This window comes from Parambassis ranga, chromosome 24 (genome assembly GCF_900634625.1).
Source record: "Parambassis ranga chromosome 24, fParRan2.1, whole genome shotgun sequence".
Classification (NCBI taxonomy): Eukaryota; Metazoa; Chordata; class Actinopteri; family Ambassidae; genus Parambassis; species Parambassis ranga.
In genome coordinates, this window is record NC_041043.1 from 1,139,185 (window position 1) to 1,159,374 (window position 20,190).

A 20,190-nucleotide genomic window follows, 5' to 3' on the forward strand; every position below is an offset into this window, starting at 1 on the left:
TGGGTTGTTTGAGCCAAAAACACACTCACAGCTTTAATCCTTATCCCATTAGTGGAGTCAGTGGTGAAAGCAGTAAACAGCAGCCATGCTAGACACCTCCGCGTAAAGAAAGCAAACAGTGCTGCATCTTTTGTCAAACATGACTGATTCACTTTTTTATTGTGTGTGTGTGTGGGGGAGCTTTGCCTTTCATATCGATCATGGCTGTGCCAACTGTTTGTTTTGTCTTTTCATATGATGAACCCTGGGCCCTCGGTGAGGCCCCGGCGGAGCTTTGCTCCACGCTAAAGGGCTTTTTGTGAGACAGTGTCACGCTCCCTCGTTCCGGCGAGGCTTCGCGTTTCTTATTATTCATGGCTCTCTCCCCGTTTGTTGAGAAGGCCGGGATCAAACAGGCAGATTTGCCATGCCTGACACCCCTGCTGCTGCAAGTGTGTGTTTTGTGTGTGTGTGTGAACTCGACTCGGACTCAGTAATGACAGGATTTGTTAAACAGTAAATTAATGAATAATGAAATATCCAGCACGCGCCTGCCTTGCCTGGAGCACAGTGCCCCGAGCAGGAATTACTCCCGACTGGCACTCGGCTGTCTGCATGCTGGATAACCTGAGTGTGTGTGTATGTGTGTGTGTGTGTGTGTGTGTGTTGGATAAGCATTTTTACAGCCCATTGCGTGACAGAATGCCAAGGGGCTTTGCTGATGGGGGCCTGCTCTCTCACTTCCCAGCAAAACGACAGACAGACAGACAGATGCAAACATAACTGCATTCAGAAAGGACTGTCAGTGCTGCTCTAATACTTTACTTCTATCAAATGTTCTCATTGTCTTCATAAGCTCAGTCGATGCTCATAACTGGATTACCTTCCCCTGGTCCTCTCATTAAAGTAACAGCCTGTGACATTCTCATAAAAATACATTTTGCTTCCCATTAGTACCAATTCATCAAACACAAGTGATTCATATTGTATCCTGATCTTTCCCTGGTACACAGGAAGTGAGGGAAATCCTCACTTCCTGTGTACCAGGAAGCATCAGCCCCAAAAACCCAGAAAGAATGAACTGAGAAACTTTCGATTTTTTTAAGGCTGCAGTGACAAACACACCTTAACCTTTCCTGTGTGTTTCTGGCCCAGACTGGAGGTTTCTGTATGTTAGAGTTCTAACATCACAGTGACATTGTGCCGCCTTGAGTCACGGTTATTTACAATTATCTTGAAAGGTTTGCAAATGTCAGGTAGGTGAATAAGAGAACTGCATCAGAAGCTGGAATTTGATACTTAATCTTGAAATAATTTGACCTTTAAAGTGGAAGTTTGCAGTTTTGCTTGATGAGAACAGGTCTTAGGTGTTTTTCACTGATACACCTGGAGGTCTGTAAAACTGTCACATCACTCGGGCCATATTGTTCCTATCATGTGTGTGCTTTCATCTTTTTCACTGGATGGCATGCTACTCATACATGTGACTGTGATAGCAGCTGGACACACAGGTCTTGAACAGAAACTTTACTGTAAAACAGATGGAAATAAATCATCTATATATGTAATTATACCCCACTAGTTTTTGTAAAGTGACAAAGTTTGTGAAGTTGAAAAGGTGCATCGAATTAGCTACCATAGCAGTGACCAGTATTTAGTATAGTATAGCACTAGTGAGTAAAATGTCATTGCGGTAACCACAATGTGTTAAAAAGTCAGCAATTCTTGTAATTAACAGTTATATATAGCTACATAACTAATACAACATTTAACCTTTCATTATTAATCTAAATAAATATAATCTTAATCTATAAATCCAAGATAAATGATCTCCTGACCTTTGCGTGACCTTGCACATGTATTTGTGAATGCCTGGATTAGCCAAAACAGCCTGAAGTTAAACACACAAACATGCAACATGTAACATGAGGAGAGAAATATTGCACTGACCAGTGACATCAGCTCTCTCATTTGACAGGAGTTCATTGATTTTTATTCCATTGCCTGTCATTTTTTGTGGGGTTTTGAGTTAAGTCTAAAATCTTACTCACATATTCCTGATTTATTGTAATTATTGAATGTATTCATTTTAATCTGAAGCATTGCAGCACAATTTACCCTATGAGATTATCAGTGTTTTGGTCTGCAGCTCAGTGACTGGCAAATACTGGTGTTTGCATGGTTTTAAAGTGGATATTTGTTTGTTCTATAGGCATCTGGTTTTAATTTCTATTTTCAATTTGTAATAAAAACATGCAGTGCTAAATAAAATAGCATCACTTATCTTTGAATTATTTGTCATTTTGCAGGTTGACATCAAATGTTCATTAAACTCAGATTGAGGACCTTATGTAATTTGTTCAAACGCCGTTTGTTGTTGTTGTTTTTTTCTTTTCCTTGGCTTGTTTAGTTTTTCGGCCAACCTGTCGTTCTCGTGGCCACCGACGCTCAGCAGCTTCCTGCCTTTTGTTGAGCGGGAATCGCTCGCGGACACGCGGGTGCTGAACTCTGCACCTGCGTCACGCAGCGTTCCACTCCACGGGTCACAGGGAGCCCGCGGGACACTCGCTTACTCTCTCTCTCTCCTTATTTTCTCTCAGTGTGTGTCTCTTTCTCATTAGCTTCTTTTCGCTGCCTCTCTCTCTCTCTCTCTCTCTCTCTGTGCATTTCCTTGTGTGTCTCAGTCGTCATTAGCACACAGGCTGTAGATCCGAAGCGGCCCGCGAGGCACGATTCTGTTTCCCCTGCGCGGCCCGTGTGTGTGTGTGTGTGACAGAGAGAGAGAGAGAGAGAGAGAGAGCTCTCAGGAAGGAGGGCCTCACTGGCTGTAAAATACAGCCAATTAAAAAAACAGTATCCATCTGTGTGTGTGTGTGTGTGTGTGTGTCTAGACTTTGCCTGCCATCAAGTCTTTCAGAGCAATAGTGTATAGTAATAATAATAATATTAACACATACATTATATTATATTCTTGCAAACTTCACAGATGACACAAAATATGTATATATATCAAATTAAATGAACCCTTTTAAACTAAGTAACATTAGTATAGATGGAATGATAAAATATTTTTGTATGTTATATTCAAATATTGTTTTTTCTTCACACATTTTTAACCAGCTTTTCTAGTGTTTCCTTATAGTATTTTCTAAATAATCACAAAACTGCTTTAATAAAATGTTTGGATGCTATTTGCTGAAATAAACTAAATAGTATTAATACATTTTTGTTTACTTCACTATTGCTTGCAAAGATGTCAGGCCTGTGCATATGATCCATTACAGATTAAAAAAAAAAGTCAGAGTCAGTCCAAACCTTCCAACCTCCACTAAATTGGAACTGCCACTGAGGTCATTTTAAATGGACTGAACTTGACCCCCCTTTGATCCGTTAATGAAGAATTTTCCTGGAGAAAAGGCGCGGGCTGCACACCTCATATAATAAAACACATGGTTTATTATCAATATGATAGAAATGAAATCACTGGACAATTAGAAGCATGTCTACCCATCATCAGCACCATGACAACAGCTCTATAAGAAAAGAAAAACACTGGATGAGTCCTGCCCCCCCTCCCCCTTCCCCACCGGCTCACAAAGGTCAAATCACAGATAAATAGGCCTACTTCAAAAGCGCACCTATTTACACAACCATCCATTTAAATTAATATAAATAAATATTTACACACATAAATTAACACCCTCCTTCCTTGTGTTAAATAACCAGACAGACCTGTTACACAGATAGGATGCTCGCCACCTAAACCCACAATGCTTTTTTTTCTGTGTGAACACAAACACAAGCACACCCATACACACTCATTCAAGCACACACAGACACCATGTTGTTTGTTGGCTGCTCACAGCATCTCAGTCTCACAGGATGCAGGCAGGGGGAGCGAAATGGATGTAACACAGTAACCAGCATGTCCTCGGGGGAATGAAAAGAACGTAACACAGATGAAAAATCCCTCTGTGCTCTCTGACACTGGCTCACAGGTGTCTTCTCCATCCACCTTCTCCACCTCAGCCCCAGCTGTGTGTGTGTGTGGCAGGTCAGTCGCAGTGGTGTAAAGCTAGAAGTAAAGGTGTAACCCCTCTGTGTGTGTGTCCACCTCCCTCTCCATCGGCTCGCCATCATCACTCCCCTCCTTTCACCTGCTTCATTTCCGCTGCTTCTCCTCTTTGTCGCCGGCCTTGTTGCCAGCGTCCCCATGCCGGTTGTTGGGCGGGTTGTTGAGAAACATCTTGTCCAGTCCTTTGAGAGCCTCAGTGAGGTAGTTCTGCAGGGCGGTGAGCGCAGCACAGATGGCGGGCGAACCAAAGCCGTGCGTGATGAAGGAGAAGTGGGAGAGGCAGCTCTGGATGCCGGGCTCCAGGATAGGGGTGGGCCTGGAGTTCCCCAGGGGAGTCCTGTCCTGGGCCAGCAGGTCTGTGAACTCCTTACACAGCTGTCTGCAGGGGGAGAAGACACAAGCCATCAGAAGGAAGGCCCTGAGAATGTTATTGTTGGAAAAGTGTAGACAATCTGAAAGGGAGGGCCACATCCCTTAGGGCCTCAGATTTTGTAGTGGCTCTAACCTTAATTTAATTTCATTATTTCAGTTTTAGTAGGAATTTGCAATGCACTGGTAGGTTATGCAATGGTAAACCAACTGATGTAGATCCTGTAGTTCATACCAAAAGTCCAGGGGAACATTTTCACCTAAAACCCAAAATCTGACACAGTCCGCTCCTGTTAGTATCATACTGAGCTGTTGTGGCATTGACTGCAGATTTTCCTGAAGTACTTTTTTCCCAAAGTATGGGAAAAAGAAGTAATTTAGGAAAAATGATTGAAATAAAATAAGCACAGATAGAACAGGATAATACTGACACAAAGGGAACAAAAAAGAATACAAAAACACCAGCACGAGGTATGACCATAGAAATCAATATCCAGGCTACGGTGGATGTATGTATGGGATTTATAGTAGCAAAGCTTTTTTCTTTTAGTCAGTATAGCAATAATGGTAGAAACAGAGACAATACATAGCTATGGAGGTAGCGTCTGTGACCGTTTCCAAAGAGGCATTTGGAGTCTCTGTGGGAGGCTCTGACTGTCACTGTGTTGGCAGCATCACAGCCTAAACTCCAAATACAGGCAAAGAGGTAGAGCATATGTGGAGCTGAGGCAGGTGGGCAGCCACAGAAGCAACCCATGTATCACTCAGTGTGGCCATGCCTATAGTTACATGTAATTTGAGTGACTATATAATTAAAATAATTAGAGAACAAATCAGTTTTTGTTCACTGCTGACTTTTGTTAACTTCCTGTGATAGCTGACCTATAGTATGATCTGTTGGCATTCTGATGAAAATGGACAAGGATCGAGGTTTAGGCGGCAGGTTTTTGAAAAAGTTGCCTGTTGAATCTTAAATGAAAACCATAAGTAAGATTTGCAGAACTGAATTGAAGCCCTACAGAAGTTTCATCATTGACAATATGGCCTCAAAACACACAGCACAGCTCCTCATCAGTCTGTTTAACATGACCAACTAATGCTGTGGCTAACGGGACAGCTAATTCTTATCATTCTATAAGATAATGGAAAAATAATTATAATTGCATTAAGAGGCACTTCTTATAGTCTATCATTTGAGAAAAATGTGTGTCAAAAACACATTTTGTATGAGGGCAAGAGGACACAGAGGATGATCAAGCTTCAGCAAGCAAAGGACATCACTGAAACAGTTGAATGCTGGCGTTTTTTAACAAGTATCTGAGAATAACAGCACTTGTCTGATGAAGAAAATCATTGATTCTTAATCCTTGTATCTGCCGTCAAAAGAAAACACACTGTTTTGTGAATGGTTTGCAATAGGTTAGGGAACCATAGGCAATAAATGACGTGAATAGTTTTGTCATCAAGCTGGAGATGATGGAGTCAACCAGAGTGATGAAATTCTTACAGTAGCTCCTGAAGGCAACATGACTCCAGACTCCTCTTCAAGAGGAAGAAGAACTCTGAGTTCACTGCGTGAGTGCTGCGTTCACTTAAAAACACATTTCTTTAAATGTCTACACTGAAAATGATTTTTTTTTCTTGAACTAAATGCAGTTTTTTTGCACTTTATTTATTGTACATTGATCATATCAATAACATAACCATAACAAAAAGAAACTTGCAGTATTTTGACACTACATCTCAAAAAGTTGATACTATGTATCTTTATTGCACATATAATAATTCATATTTCATAATTTTCTTCCTGATTGTTAGACCTTTGTATTTTATATTATTTACATTGTAAAGAAATACTAAAAAACTAAATTTCAATGTAAAATGCAAATAGCACATAATGGACAAAACACAAAGCACTTCAGAATAAAATAAAAGGCAGCGCAGTGAGGTTTAGGGCCCTCCAAATTAAGAGCACTGCAGGTAATAAGTTATAATTACCTTATAAAGTGCAAAAATAAAATAAAATCACCTTTTGATTTCAGCAAATTATCCTCTGGTTTAAGGCCCATATTTTATATTCAAGAAACCTCCTTCTCTCTCTTTCAACCACTCACAGAATTGCACACACACTCACACCCTGTAAGCGGCCTAAGGGCAGAGCTCCGGCAAATGAGTGACAGGCTGTGCAGGCCGAGCCCAGCTGGGGTTAGGGGAGTATAGAGAGGAGAAGCTGCCACCCCGGGCTACACTCAAGGCTCTCACTGTTGTTTTCTGACGACTTGAAACACTTCACTGCTAAATAATGAATTTCAAACAGGCAGCAGCCATGCACAGTATATTGGAACAGGTTTAAATCTGAGCATCAGACATCCACCACCAACACACACACACACACACCTTACATACTGAGCACCACGCAGATGGTTTTATGCAGTGCAGGCCAGCAGACAACACTGTTTATGCAAGCTAAAAATACCAGCTTTCCTGAAGGGGTCTTTGTTAGGAGATGCTTACAACCTTCACAGTCAGAGAAACAAATGAGAACTCGTAAATTAGCAGAAAGCTGACTGCAAAAATATCCAAAAGTGCACATCGACCTAAAATCCATCTGTCCAGCTGTTAGTAATCAGAAGATCCTGGACTCAACTCCACAGTTTAACAGCCATAAATATGGATAAATGTTTGTATAAGGAGAGTCAATAAAATTAATCTTTTCTAAGGCCAGAAGTAGAGGTCAAAGTCCGGGTTTGTGTGTGTCTAATGATTGTGTTAGCCACAACAATCAAAACATGAAGGTGATGTGTTTCTAGTTGTTTCTTCGGCTTCTTTTTATTTCTGAAATGCTAAATTCAACCATTATTATTTTTGGTATCAGCCAGGTTGGAATTAACTTAAATTTGATTCATTAAGAAAATCTTTTTTTCCCTAAATGTCTAAAATGTATAGAATGGCCTGTGGGGTTCCTTAAAAAAGTTGGACACAGCTTTGCAATAAATTAATTTAACAGAAATGTGCAGAAGAGGAAGATATAATTCACACACACACACGTTATGTAATACAAAATTAAAAGAAATTAGATCATCTGAGCAGACTGCATTTATCTTCTAGTTGTCTTTTTATTTCCTCTATTTTTAGACTGCTTGAAACGTTATAGTTGTTTTTGGACCCTCTTTTTCCCCACTTTACTTTGCCCTAATTTATTAATTGAAATTATGATTCAGCAGTACATGTTTTAATCTCATATGTTACAGATCAGTCTATAAGACAAAACACCTCATAAAGTCTATGAAGGGAGAGAATCTAATCAAACGCTCCATCAAACTCACTTTGTCGCCAGCAGCATGTTTTTCCGCGTGTGCAGCTCGTTGGGGTCCGCGTGCTGCCGGTTGAGGTACTCGCTCACGGCTTTGGTGGGAAACTCTGTCTCGCAGATGTAACCGAAATCCCGAGCCAGGTGCACTGCTTCACCTGAGGGTGAAAGGTAAACATAATCCAGACATGCAGAGATTAAATGTTCGACTCAGAACGTATTTCACTGATTTTTTTTTTTAGTAGAACCACAGGAGATTAAAGCTGCACATCTTTTCGACCTTATAGGTTTACAAAACACACAAACGGGCTTAAACTCTCCCACGTGCTATTTGTGTTTATTTGTTTCACGATTCACATTAATTTGGTAAAGAACGTCCTGTGTTTTTTCCACACACACTTATAACGAAAAAAGAATAGCAAACGTAAAAATAATTAGTTTTTCTCTACATAATAAACGTGATAGAAATAGATTTGCACGTTGGCCATAATGTGAGCAACACCACACATCCTGTTAAAAAAAAAAACAACTAAAGCTAAATAAATGAAAAAAAATATCCTATTTCATATCCCGTTGGACAGCATGTCATTTAAAGACACAAACAGGCCCACATGCCAAATGCGCAATTACGCACAAGAGAGGGGAGGCCCAGCTTTTAAAGCTGTTAATGTACTGATCATATCTCTATGATTGATCAACAATATTATTTTTAATCACTTCATTCTTACAGCCATTTATGGAAAAACTGATCAATAATGTAAAGTCATAAACTTTTGTTCGTGCGTAACTTGTGGTCACGGTGGACATGGTAAAGTTATGACACTTATAAATGCCTATAGGGAAAGGAAATGGGCAGGTGGTTGGTATACACATTGTTAGTTGACACCTCCAAACAATAATGCATTAGTCACCTTCTACAAGAGATGTTAGTAATGTGACATTGGCAGCTTTGCGCCTCCCAGCAGGTAGATTCAGTCCGATCTTCTCCAACTTTTCTCTCAGACACTTTCCACCGTTTTTAGACTTCGCTCTGTAGAAAAATGAACCCAACATATTTAAAACACTTAATATATGATTATAAAACTCAGAAAAGCTTGCGCTCCAGAGAGTTTATTAATGTTAATCTAAGGTGGCACGGTGCGTAATTATTGGCGCATCTGCATATGTAATGAGCAACCTTCTTTCATACATTCTGGAACACTACAGTGTACGTCAACATGCTTTAAGGCTGCAGTCCTACCTTCTCAACACGCCCCCCAACAAGGAGGCGTTGAGACACTCGGGCGGGGACAGTCTCCTCTGCACCTCCCCTACGGTCACTTTGTACTTGGAGGTGGAACTGAGCAGCGACAGGCGGCCCGGTACCGAGCAGAACACCTCATTTATGTTGACGGTCACTCCACCAATGAGGCCGTCCTTACCGAGCATCAAGGAGCCCACGTTCTTTGGCGGCATGGGGACTGAAAGAGGAAGATGTCAGTGAGAGTCCTGCTGATGCTCAGAAGTTTTAATATCTCTCAGTCTGTGTGTGAGACCACGCGCACTCAGAGGGCGGGCATGGCCTAATGAAGCGCCCACGTGCAGGGCATTTACTGTTATTTAATGTCGCGAGACATTCTCATTACAGCGTTATCGATTGTTGATTGGCTCACGTTCTCAAATCGCATTAACCACCTCCTCGTCTTTTCTCCACGGCCGGTTTAACTCCCACCAGCAGCATTGGAAGCTCCTTTCATTCCGCCTGTTAATGCGCGCGTTAATGGCGTAAAACAAGAAGCAGCCAGGCCCGTGGATGCGCGGGTATAAGGGGCCAGTGTGAGGGTTTTTTTGATGGCTCCACGGGGGATAATACCGCAGATTAGCTCTAAACGAGCTCACGAGATCTGTGTGAGCGGTGCCATTTATTACATCAGCGGCTTAAATGCCCCGCGGGGAGCTCAGTCGCTCAACATCCCGTAACTAAATCACCGCACATCATCAGAGCGGCAGCATGGCAGCCTGTCAGCGACACACTGCCTGCTAGTCAGTGCAGCAGGATCGTTAGCTCTGCTTCTAACGCCGCAATAAAAAGGGGGACCTGTATGACCTCCACTCACCTAAGACGCAGCGTCTTTGAGTCTCTGCACTGCTCATAAAGACATTTTGTGAGACCAGGCCAGGAGATTACCTTATGTCATAAATCTGGTTTACGATAAATTAAAATATACAAATATAACAATGTACAATATACAACGATCCAAGGAGAAAGAGAACCAGGAAAAGATGTCTGCTCTTAAAGCGCGCAATGCCGTAAACCAAAATGACATTTTTTTAAATAAGAAAGATATATTTGTATTATACTGATACTGTGTGTGTGTATGTGTGTGTGTGTACCTTTCTTAATTACTGATTGATCCAGTATATTCGTTCCGTTGGTGTCGTCAGTGGTCTGTTAGAACCAAGATAAATACAAATGAATACAGCCTCCATTAAAACACTGTAATAACCCTTTAATAAGCACATAAAAGGTTATTTTAGCGATTAAATCTGTCACGGAACTGAAGCAGATGTCTACAAAGTATGAATATGTATACAAGTCGGTCAATCATACGGAGCTCCTTCTAATCACGTCCGTGTTTTCATCCATCGTGACGTGATTAGAAGGAGCTCCGTCTGCCTCATTCGTCATGTTGTCAAATAAATATCTGTCAATAAATATCTTCACGTTCGTATATATATAAAAAATACATAAAAACACGTATGAAAACAAATACACGTATGGTGTTAATAAATGTATAACACATATGCGTAAAACCCAGAAATGAGAATCTACTCAGGAGGTTAAATTGCAAACAATTCGTGGTGGTTGTGCCCTGAGGGAGAAACAACGAGGGGAAGATGAGATCTCACACAGATGACTATAAAACCCATTTCACCAAGTCTGTGGCAGCCTATAGGCTTGCTGAAAATTTAATATATTAACGGCAAAATAAACCTCATATAAATGAGGGGGAGCCTTAAATATCCAGTTAAAAATATCAATAATAATAATAATAATCTGCTTTAAATATATATATGCAGTAATGTCACTACAGTATGCAGTGTGTGTGTGTCAGCATCTTTTCCATTAAAAAAAGATGTCTCGGGTCTCTGAAGGCACCGTTTGTTTGGCTGTGGGCTCTTTGCGTTCAAGCTACAGCTGCTGTGAGAGTCCAGCCCTGAGGGAGCTGCTCCGAGTTCACTGACCTTATAACTCTGAAGGCACGAGAAACACGCGGACACAACTGTCAGCAATTACCCATCCGCTGCTCCACGTGAATATGTGTTTTTAAATATAATTTTTTAAATAAGGATTATAATATCTGCTCATAATCATTAAATTGGCATACCCTGCTGTGTGGACGGTTATAGTAAAGTAGGAGTTCGTGGTGATCATCCGCTCACCTGGATGTCCTCCATTCCGTGCAGCCCGTGCAGCAGTCCGTCTCCCATACCGTGTTCCAGTCCCGGGTGAGCGGAGTGCAGCAGCACATCAGGCCGCCGCACGCTACCGTAGTCCCGCCGTGGGTCGAGCCCGGATAGCTGTGGCAGCGAGGCCCGAGGCTGCGCCAGCAGAGCGGAGCTGTCCATCCGGTCCCCGGCGGCGTCCTGTCGCTGACGCGCGCCCCATGCTCCCTGCTGGCTCTGGTGCAGGGAGTTTAAGGAGTAAGGGTCGCTGACATGGGAGTACGGGTCCTGGCTCTGGTAGTGAGCGAGCGGCTGGTACGGCGGAGGAAAGTATGGCGGCTGGAAGTCCGAGGAAGGCGCATGAGACAGCGGCGGTGCGCTGGAGTAAGGTCCCGCATGCGACACCGAGCCCAGCTGGGACAGGCGCGAGCTGTGGCTCGAGACGCCGTCATGCCGATCCTTGAACAGGATGCAGAGAAGAAGAGAGAGAAAATCAACTCCATGCAGAAGATTTGAAGGAAATGAAGCCAGATGGAGGCCTGTGATCATGATGCATTTATTAGGCTGCTTTGCCTCTGGTGGTGGAGCCAAAGTAGCCTAACTGGGAGTGAAACTCCTGAACAAAAACACACATGAGCCTGGAGGAAAAAATGTTACAGCCTAATTCACACTGTCTCACAACTAAAAGCTGCCAGCAACACTGATTCACTGTGTGCGCAAAGGAACTCTGAGCGCAGAGAGAAGGCAGGAGACTCACCGCAGTGGAGTAGGAATGAACTAACATCTGTGAAGCCTCTGTCGGTGTCAGAGCTGGCTCACGGTGAAATGGAAGGCTAGTGTTGGATGGAGGTGGCCAAACTCATTCCAGGTTAAAGCGCGATATCTGCAGGCACGGCCTGGTCTACAACTCCATGCAGAACCTTCCTCCGCCCGGAGCTGCCGCCGCTCTGACTGTGAGCACCGCGCTCCCGCCTCTATCCCCGGTATACGGTGTAATTGTTATTCATGACTGAGACTTACAGGAATATTAATGTGCGCGAGGCAGGGTACTGGCGACACATGGAGCGTGAAGCCTTTCGCGCAACCGTGAGTGACGTTTAAATTCCGTGGAGAGCCGAAACGACGAGCGAACAGCAGGAGACAGAAAAGAGGAGTCTCTCTCACAGGAGCATCGAACAGGGTTTCCAGACCCGTGAGGAATGCCCCCCCAATCACCCAAAGAACACCGTGGGGGCCTTTTTATGGCACAGTCTGACGCAATAATGCGCACTTTGTTACCATTTTTTGCACAAACACCAGACTCAGTCGTAACAAAAGCAAAAGGTTGTCAATATAAACTGTGGAACGTAACTAACAGCAGCAGGGTGACAGGTTCTTTTCAGATGCGCTTTTTGCGCAAAAGCAGAACTGCGTGGAAACACTTTGACAACACAGCGTCTGCACACTTTTCTTCATATAATCCAACATTCTGAAAAACACAAGCTGACTCAAGTTGTGCTGCAGCTGCCTTTTGTTAAAAACAATACTCCCTCTCCCTCTCTCTCTCTCTCACTCACACACACACTACAGGGCGCGTGAGGGGTGAATGGTGTCACAAGTCAAAAGAAGCGATTAAACTTCCAGCGGCCCCTCTCTGCCTCCGTGGATGGCTTGTTTAACAACATCACAGCCTCCCCTCTCTCGCGCCGTGGGAGAAAAGCCATGTGCGGCACGAGACAAGAGGGCTTCCCACCGGGTTGAGTCAAGGAGCCTCACGAGCTGCCCTTTTTCTTCCTCCTTCTCGTGCTTTGTGCTGGAGCCCATTCAGCGCGAGTGGAGTGCGTCTCGCCCCCGCGCGCAGTGTAGCAATATTTCTTCTTTTTAAATTTCTCCTCTCTGATTTTTTTTAAAATCCTAATTATTGATCTAGGATAAAAGCCAAATAATTTACACATTACATACACACCAGGACCCTGCTCTGACCCAACACTCCTCCAAGTAATAGATCTATTTTTAATATACCATTCTATTTATTTTTAGGACTTATTAAAATACTTTTGTTCAGATTTATTTGACAACTGCCTTTAAATTTATAATAAAATGACACGGATTTACACAAAGAGACCCATATTTAAAATATCTGTCATCCTACGTTAACATTTTAGTTAAAAAAGGAGAATTACAAGCTTTATGCTGTGTTAAATATTTTGTCCACTTCATCATATTAACCAAAAGCTGCACCATAACCACAAACACAAAACCATCTCAGCTCCAATCATCCACATTATTATTCTCATATACACACCAATTCATCCCTGCATTAAAAACACACACCAGGCCTAAAAGCCTCCCTTCACTCAACACCGGCCTCATCTGCAAATCCATGTACAATAAGTCTAATAAGTCTATTTCCACAAGTCACAAACAGCTGGACAGTAACGTTACCTCATAAATATCTTCATACTTGACATTCTCAACTAGTTTCCACAGCATGGTCGCTTCTCCGGTGTCGGTAAACCGAATGCAGCCAAGTGAGGAAGGGATGTCTCAACTCTCTCTCTCTCTCTCTCTCTCTCTCTCTCTCTCTCTCTCCCTCCCTCCCTCCCTCCTCCCTCTGTGTAATTCCAGGCTTTGTGAATGGGGAACCCCTTTAAGGACTCCACCACTGTGAAGGAGGAGACGAAGAAGAAGAGCTATAGGGCGGCTGTGACAGCAGCAGACTGCTTTATATGGTGAGAAACAAACAAACACACAGAGGCATGTTTTATTTATCATGTACCTCTGTAATTACATGATAAAACAACAACACTACAGCCTTTCATGTGCTGTGTTGTTCAGACGCTAACAGTCACATTAACTCTATATAAACGTGCTTATTTTTAACACTGTGGAACACAAACAAAAATCACTAAATGATGAGGCAACAAATGAAATCAGCAGCTATAGGGCTCACTTTTAGGCAACTTTTTTGGCTCATATGTCATCTCACACAACACGTATTTGTCAGAACATGACACTTTATAGCTCCCTATTTTCTCCACGTGCCAGTTCAGACTATTTTTTTTCTACGCACCTGTATTGGCACATCTACACAATTATTCCACACAAACATCTATACATTATTTATAAAGCAGCTCTAAATTAGAGTGATATATATATTGATCTTCTATTATGTGGTTGCTGTATGAATGCAAAAACAAAACTTTAACATTGACTTAAATAGACATCACCTCTTATACACAGCCTTGTTTTTAAGGACACATGTGGACAATTAGACATAAATGCATCAGTTGAAATTAATAAAGTGGATAATGTAGGTGTGTGAGCCAATTTTCATATGTGATTATGAAACTGAAAAGCCCTGAAGTTTAATACAGTCACCATATCAACAATCATTGTTTATGATTTACTTGACATTGATAAACATTGATAAAATACTAGTTTGCATGGGCTTCATTTGAAAGTCATTATGTATTGTAAATGTATAATTACAGGTCTAGATGATAGACAGTGACTCTCCTGCCATCACGTGACACTATAAAAGGAACTATATGACTAAATATTTGTTTGCACTTTTGGACTGATTCCTATATGTATTAATGTCTGATGGGTTTTCTCAATGAATGAAGCAGATAATAAACATAAATAAAAAATAAAAATCAGCCATCATTTTGTGTCTCATTGTCTCTTAAAGAGAGATATAAATAAAATAAACAGAGGGCATGTACGGCACTTAATTGTTAAAATTCCTGTACTGCAGCTCTGCGAGAAATGATCCGTGTGTGTGTAAATTGCTCCCCCTAGTGTCCATAGACCGCACATGCACCCACACATCTATACTGATTTTTGCTCCACATGCTGAATTTGGAGCACATTGAGCTAAAAATTGAGTTGATTTGCTGCAAAGGTATATTGTATATGCATAGTTTACATGACGTTATCTGCACTCTAATCGTGTGTGTGTTTTCTACCGTGTTTAAGCTCCTTTTGATGTTTTAATGGAGGAAAAAAAACACATCAATGTTTAAGGAGCACGGCTGTTCCAATGTTTTTTTTTTTTTCAATGACCCACTGCCAAAGATCCACCCATCTTCTCTCTCATACACACACATATATATATATATACAAACACACACACACATGGCAGGACATATGACTGTCAGCAATAACAGATGTCCTGACAGTCTGCAAGTCTGGAGGCATGGTTGTGGTTTTTGTCCTGCAGGGCTTTGACACATGATGTATCGGCATACATTACACACACACAAATGCTGCTCTGTGTGCTCCTCTCTGCATTCGCAGCCATCTGCAAATGAACCACATTCTTCTTTTTTAGTTATTTAATTTTTCTTTTGTAATTCTGCAAGCATTCATGGATTTACACCATTTTGCACCTCTCTGCTTCACAATGAAACATATTTCTGAGGAAAAGAAGCAGCCAATTTCCTATAATTCTCAGTCGTGTATCTGTAAGGTAAACCTACACTTCATAGTAACTCACTGCGCAGAATGTCCTCTTTTATTTTCAAAAACAACTTAAACAAGAAGAGACCGGGATGATCATTACATATTCACGTTCAGTACTTCCTTTTTATAAACCTTATCCTGTGTGAAAGATATTGTTGCAGGCAGCTGCAGTTCACCCTTTGACCACTAGGCCGCACTAGAACACCACAGAAAGAAAGCACCAGAGCTGATTTGATAAATGAAGGCACAGTTTGAATGATGGATGTTAGTTACAGCCACAAAATACTTTTAATTTAAAGTACTTAGAAACTGCTTCAATTTCAGCAACAATGCCCACACATCAGTAACTACTGCCACAACATTTCACAGAAGGGGTGTTGGAGTAAAAGGAACAAATCTGATGTTTTGTATTCATGCTAACATGTCAACCAAACTTTATGTAATTCCCTCCCAGGATCTCACACACAGAAGCAGCAGCTGCTGATCATCTTTTAATGGAGAACAGTGTGTTCTGTCTTCCTGGATTTGGAGTCTTGCGGGTGTGTGTGTAAGCTCTCGGGGTGTGACAGGGACAGTCGGGACGGCAGCAGAGGCCTTTAAGGTTCCTGGGACTGAACTGGGATCAGGACAGAGGAGGAAGAGGTGTTAGCAGGGGGGGAAGAGGAAAGGGGGGGGGGGGTTATATCTTCAGAGGAGGGATGGGGGCTTAGAAGTTAGCGGAGTTTGGTATTCGTGACTGTGGGGCTCAGTCAGCCTGGAGTTATAGTCCCACTGAGACCTCAGACTGTTTCATTCACTATAATATAAATGGCTGCAGTCATAGTGTGTGTTTCTGTACATTTTCTTTAGCGGTGTGTGTGTTCTGCATGTTAACCATTACTGTGAGTAAAATATCTGAAATTATTCATAAATAATGAATAAATAAAAGTATTGCACAGTTGAAGGCTGAGAAGGAAAAGAGAAAATACTCTCTGATGCCTAATGTGCTGATAAGTAAGCGTTGCATTGTAATATGATCAATAGTCTGTGTGAATAATGCATTGGCCGCCTCATCACATTATGCGTTGCTGTTGTCAAACTTGTGATTCATTCTTGTCAGTTTGCACAAACTCCACATTGATTTTTATTTTACTGCTAGTGTTGATCTTGTGAGGTCAGCAGGGATGTCTTACATGTTCATCACAAAAGTTACAACCAACAAACGTGCCATTAAGCTCTGTGTTTGCATATGTGCAGCTCTGTGTGTATGTGTGGGTGTGTACAGTATATATGTTTGTGTTCATACCCTCCAGTGAGATGCAGCTACCGTCAAAGAGCCAATTTAGAGAGCTGCTTTGCTTCATCGCTCTTATATCTTCACACATGTCAGTGTGATTATGTCAGGCTTATGTGTGTGTGTGTGTGTATACACTCATACTGTAGATGTGATTGATTGATGTTCAGTGTGTGTCTGTGTGAAGTGCTGCAGCTGATCACATGGCAGAAAAATCTGTTTAGTTTAATCTAACATATTGTTTTAACATATCTACATTTAAGGCATAAAACAGCCAAATGCTGCTGAGTGTGAATACAAATCATTTCAATTCAACGAAGAAACCCCTTTTCTTTGTGGAATGTGTGTGAACGTTTTGGCACTTTTGTCATTTCCAGATAATGTAACAGTTTAAGTTTAAACAGACGGTTTTGTATTTGCTGATAAAAGAGAAATATTGTGTAAGTGATTCTTTTCTTCAGACTCTTACTTTGTCACAGTAGACGTTTTTCAGCCTTTGAGACTACTGATGTGTCTGTATGACCTTCCTGGGGTTGGGGTGTTAGCCAAGAAAAAGAAGCAGAGAAACTTGTTGCAGATCAGAGAAGTTTTTCTAAACAAATAACTTCTAAAAAACAAAAGTGACATTCTGGGATGGTTCATGAAGCAATACAACCTCTGTCTTTCTGGGTAAAATCTAAGGGAATGTTCTTCCACCATAACATATTACACCATAACAATGAACAGATTTGTAGACAGTAGTCCCTCCAGCCTGCAGGAAACCTTGATCAACAATAAAGTAAGAAAAACACCCCCAAATCATGATGCAACCACCCCCATGCTTCACAGTAGGGATGATGTTCTTGGGATGGTACTCATCATTCTTCTTCCTCCAAACACGGTTAGAGAAAATAAGACCAAAATATTTGATTTTGGTCTCATCTGACCACAGAACTTTCTCCCATGACTCCTCTGGATCATCCAAATGATCATCAGCAAACTTAAGATGGACCTTGACATGTGCTGGTTTAAGCAGGGGAACCTTCCTAACCCTAACCCATGCATGATTTCAAACCATGACATCTTAGTGTATTACCAAAAGTAACCTTGGAAACGGTGGTCCCAGCTCTTTTTAGGTCATTGACCAGCTCCTCCTGTGTAGTTCTGGGCTGTTCCTCACCTTTCTCATGATCATTGAGACCCCACAAGGTGAGATCTTGCAGGAAGCCCTAGTACGAGGGAGAGTGACATCCATCCAGCTTCTTCCATTTTCTGATGATTGCTCTAACAGTGGACCTTTTTTCACCAAGCTGTTGGCAATTTTCCCGTAGCTCTTTCCAGCTTTGTGGAGGTGTACAATTTTGTCTCTGGTGTCCCTGGACAGCTCTTTGGTCTTGGCCATGTTAGTAGTTGAAGTCTTACTGATTGTATGGGGTGGACAGGTGTCTTTATGCAGCTAACGACCTCAAACAGCTGCATCTGATTTAGGATAATAAATGGAGTGGAGGCGGACTAACAGGTCTTTGTGAGTCAGAATTCTAGCTGATTGACAGGTGTTCAAATAAAGAAAAATCATACATTGTGATTTCTGGATTTTTCTTTTTAGATTATGTCTCTCAACGTGGACATGCACCTATGATGAAAATTTCAGACCCCTCCATGATTTCTAAGTGGGAGAACTTGCAAAATAGCAGGGTGTTCAAATACTTATTTTCCTCACTGTATATCATAATAAACTCACCATAAACAAACATCAGTTTAACTCTGGCTTAGTTACTTTTGATGGGATAATATTGTCAGTTCTATTGGTTGTCATCTTAGCATGAATACTGATAGTTCATCTCTTGATATCAAAACTAAGACATTAGAATATTTTAGTTAAAAAAAGTTTAAAAATGTGGGTTTTTATGTGTGACAAACCATTGCAAGTTGCAAAAGGAGAAGAAGACACTCCTTCACTTCTCACTGGACTCTTAGTCCAAGGTGTTAGGACACTGATGTTTTCAGAGCTATAGGGGAAGCATTTCAGCGCTGAAGGTGCTGTGTTTGATAGTCAAGGTTATAGAGGGTTAGTTTGGTCTTTAAGATACTCCGTACAGCAGGTATCTTCCATCTTCTACACTGTGAGAGCTGCTACAAATTAAAAGCAGCACAGAGCTGTGGTTGGTGACATTTATCTACAGCACAGACCTGCACTCAAATGAAGTGAATGTAGTGTTAGAGAAAACCACCATGTTATTACTTTTTGTGTCATATCACATCTCTGTTCATGTGTTATGCAGTTAGTGAGATGACACTGCATCGAGTCAACAAGACTGGTATATGCTGGTTCGATAAACACTGACTGTTGTCTTTTTAGAGTTTATTGTAGCTCGTTTACTTTTTATTTAGACGGCTGCCAGGAAGAAAGTGAACCAAAACAGATGGCAATGTAACTTTTATTGATAAGTGATTGGCAACCTGAATCATTTCATTGTTATATGTGTTGGAAACCCTGGCAGTATAAGTCTTAAATAATAGACCTGGACCAATAATAAAGTTTGGGATCAGCTGATATTACTAATATATGTATATAGTTAAAAGTGACAGAATTCTATTGAAAAGTGTGCTTGTTTATTAACTTTCCACTACAAACTTATCATGAGGACATCATGTGACTGACTGCACCAGCACTGCTCAGCTGTGATGCTGCTACATGTGCAGCAGACACTGCTGACAGTATTATAAACAGTGGAGGTGAAGCAGCTCAAACTATGTAACCGTGCACACCAAGAGCATCTTTTACTGCTTCATGATTAGTTAAAATAAAATCAGCTAATATGTCAGATAGGTTGATAATATCAGCAGACTGAAATATCTGTCAGGCTAAAAATGTTCAAATCTGCAGCATTTGCCTTGCGTAGTGCACACCTTAGGTGTGCATATTTGGAGAATAACACCATCTGTCAAACACCAGTCCAAACAATAACAGCCAGACTGGGAATATACTTGTATTGTGCACGTGTGTCACTTCCTTCCTTTTACATCTTTCTGTGCCGCCATTACGTATTCCACCTGAGGCTTCGCTCACACCTGATTCAGGGCGACAAACCGGTGCAAGTGTTGCAGTACATGCATCCTGTCTGATTATATGTTTCTGTATTATGCAGTGAACGTGACCTCCTTTTAAATGACTGGAATATTAAACAGAACCTGCAGAGAGGATGGAGATGCCAGCAGGCAGCTGCTCCTCTCTCTGTTTTATCATTAGATTGTTTTTTGTTGTTGTTTTGAAATATAAATAAACAGAAAAGCCTGACAGAAGTCGCTCATACTGAAAGAAAACACACGTGC

The 20,190-nt window shown here is 41.5% G+C and overlaps 1 protein-coding gene across 6 annotated transcripts; it reads right to left on the reverse strand.

Annotated features, from left to right (window-relative positions):
• Positions 1-4,141: 4,141 nt before the first annotated feature.
• Positions 4,142-13,659, reverse strand: tfap2b (transcription factor AP-2 beta). Of its 6 annotated transcripts, none has more exons than XM_028397329.1 (8): positions 13,584-13,631; positions 11,157-11,618; positions 10,107-10,161; positions 9,718-9,749; positions 8,974-9,176; positions 8,645-8,763; positions 7,750-7,891; positions 4,142-4,433 (listed from the first exon to the last, which is right to left on the reverse strand). In XM_028397329.1, the coding sequence occupies exons 1-8, from the start codon at positions 13,629-13,631 to the stop codon at positions 4,142-4,144; spliced, it is 1,353 nt and encodes a 450-aa protein (XP_028253130.1). The 6 variants fall into 6 exon arrangements, with proteins under 6 accessions (XP_028253130.1, XP_028253132.1, XP_028253135.1 ...); XM_028397331.1 differs by lacking the exon at positions 13,584-13,631 and adding an exon at positions 11,917-11,943; XM_028397334.1 differs by lacking the exon at positions 9,718-9,749 and having other exon boundaries at positions 8,974-9,193; positions 13,584-13,659.
• Positions 13,660-20,190: the final 6,531 nt, after the last annotated feature.

Bases quoted from the DNA above. Each gene is read 5' to 3' on its own strand.
- tfap2b (XM_028397329.1), bottom strand. From the start codon at position 13,631: ATGCTGTGGAAACTAGTTGAGAATGTCAAGTATGAAGATATTTATGAG. The intron at 10,162-11,156 runs GTGAGCGGATGA...TGGTTCTAACAG, and splicing joins ACGGAATGGAGGACATCCAG to ACCACTGACGACACCAACGG. The intron at 4,434-7,749 runs GTGAGTTTGATG...CTCCCCCTGCAG, and splicing joins AACATGCTGCTGGCGACAAA to ACAGCTGTGTAAGGAGTTCA.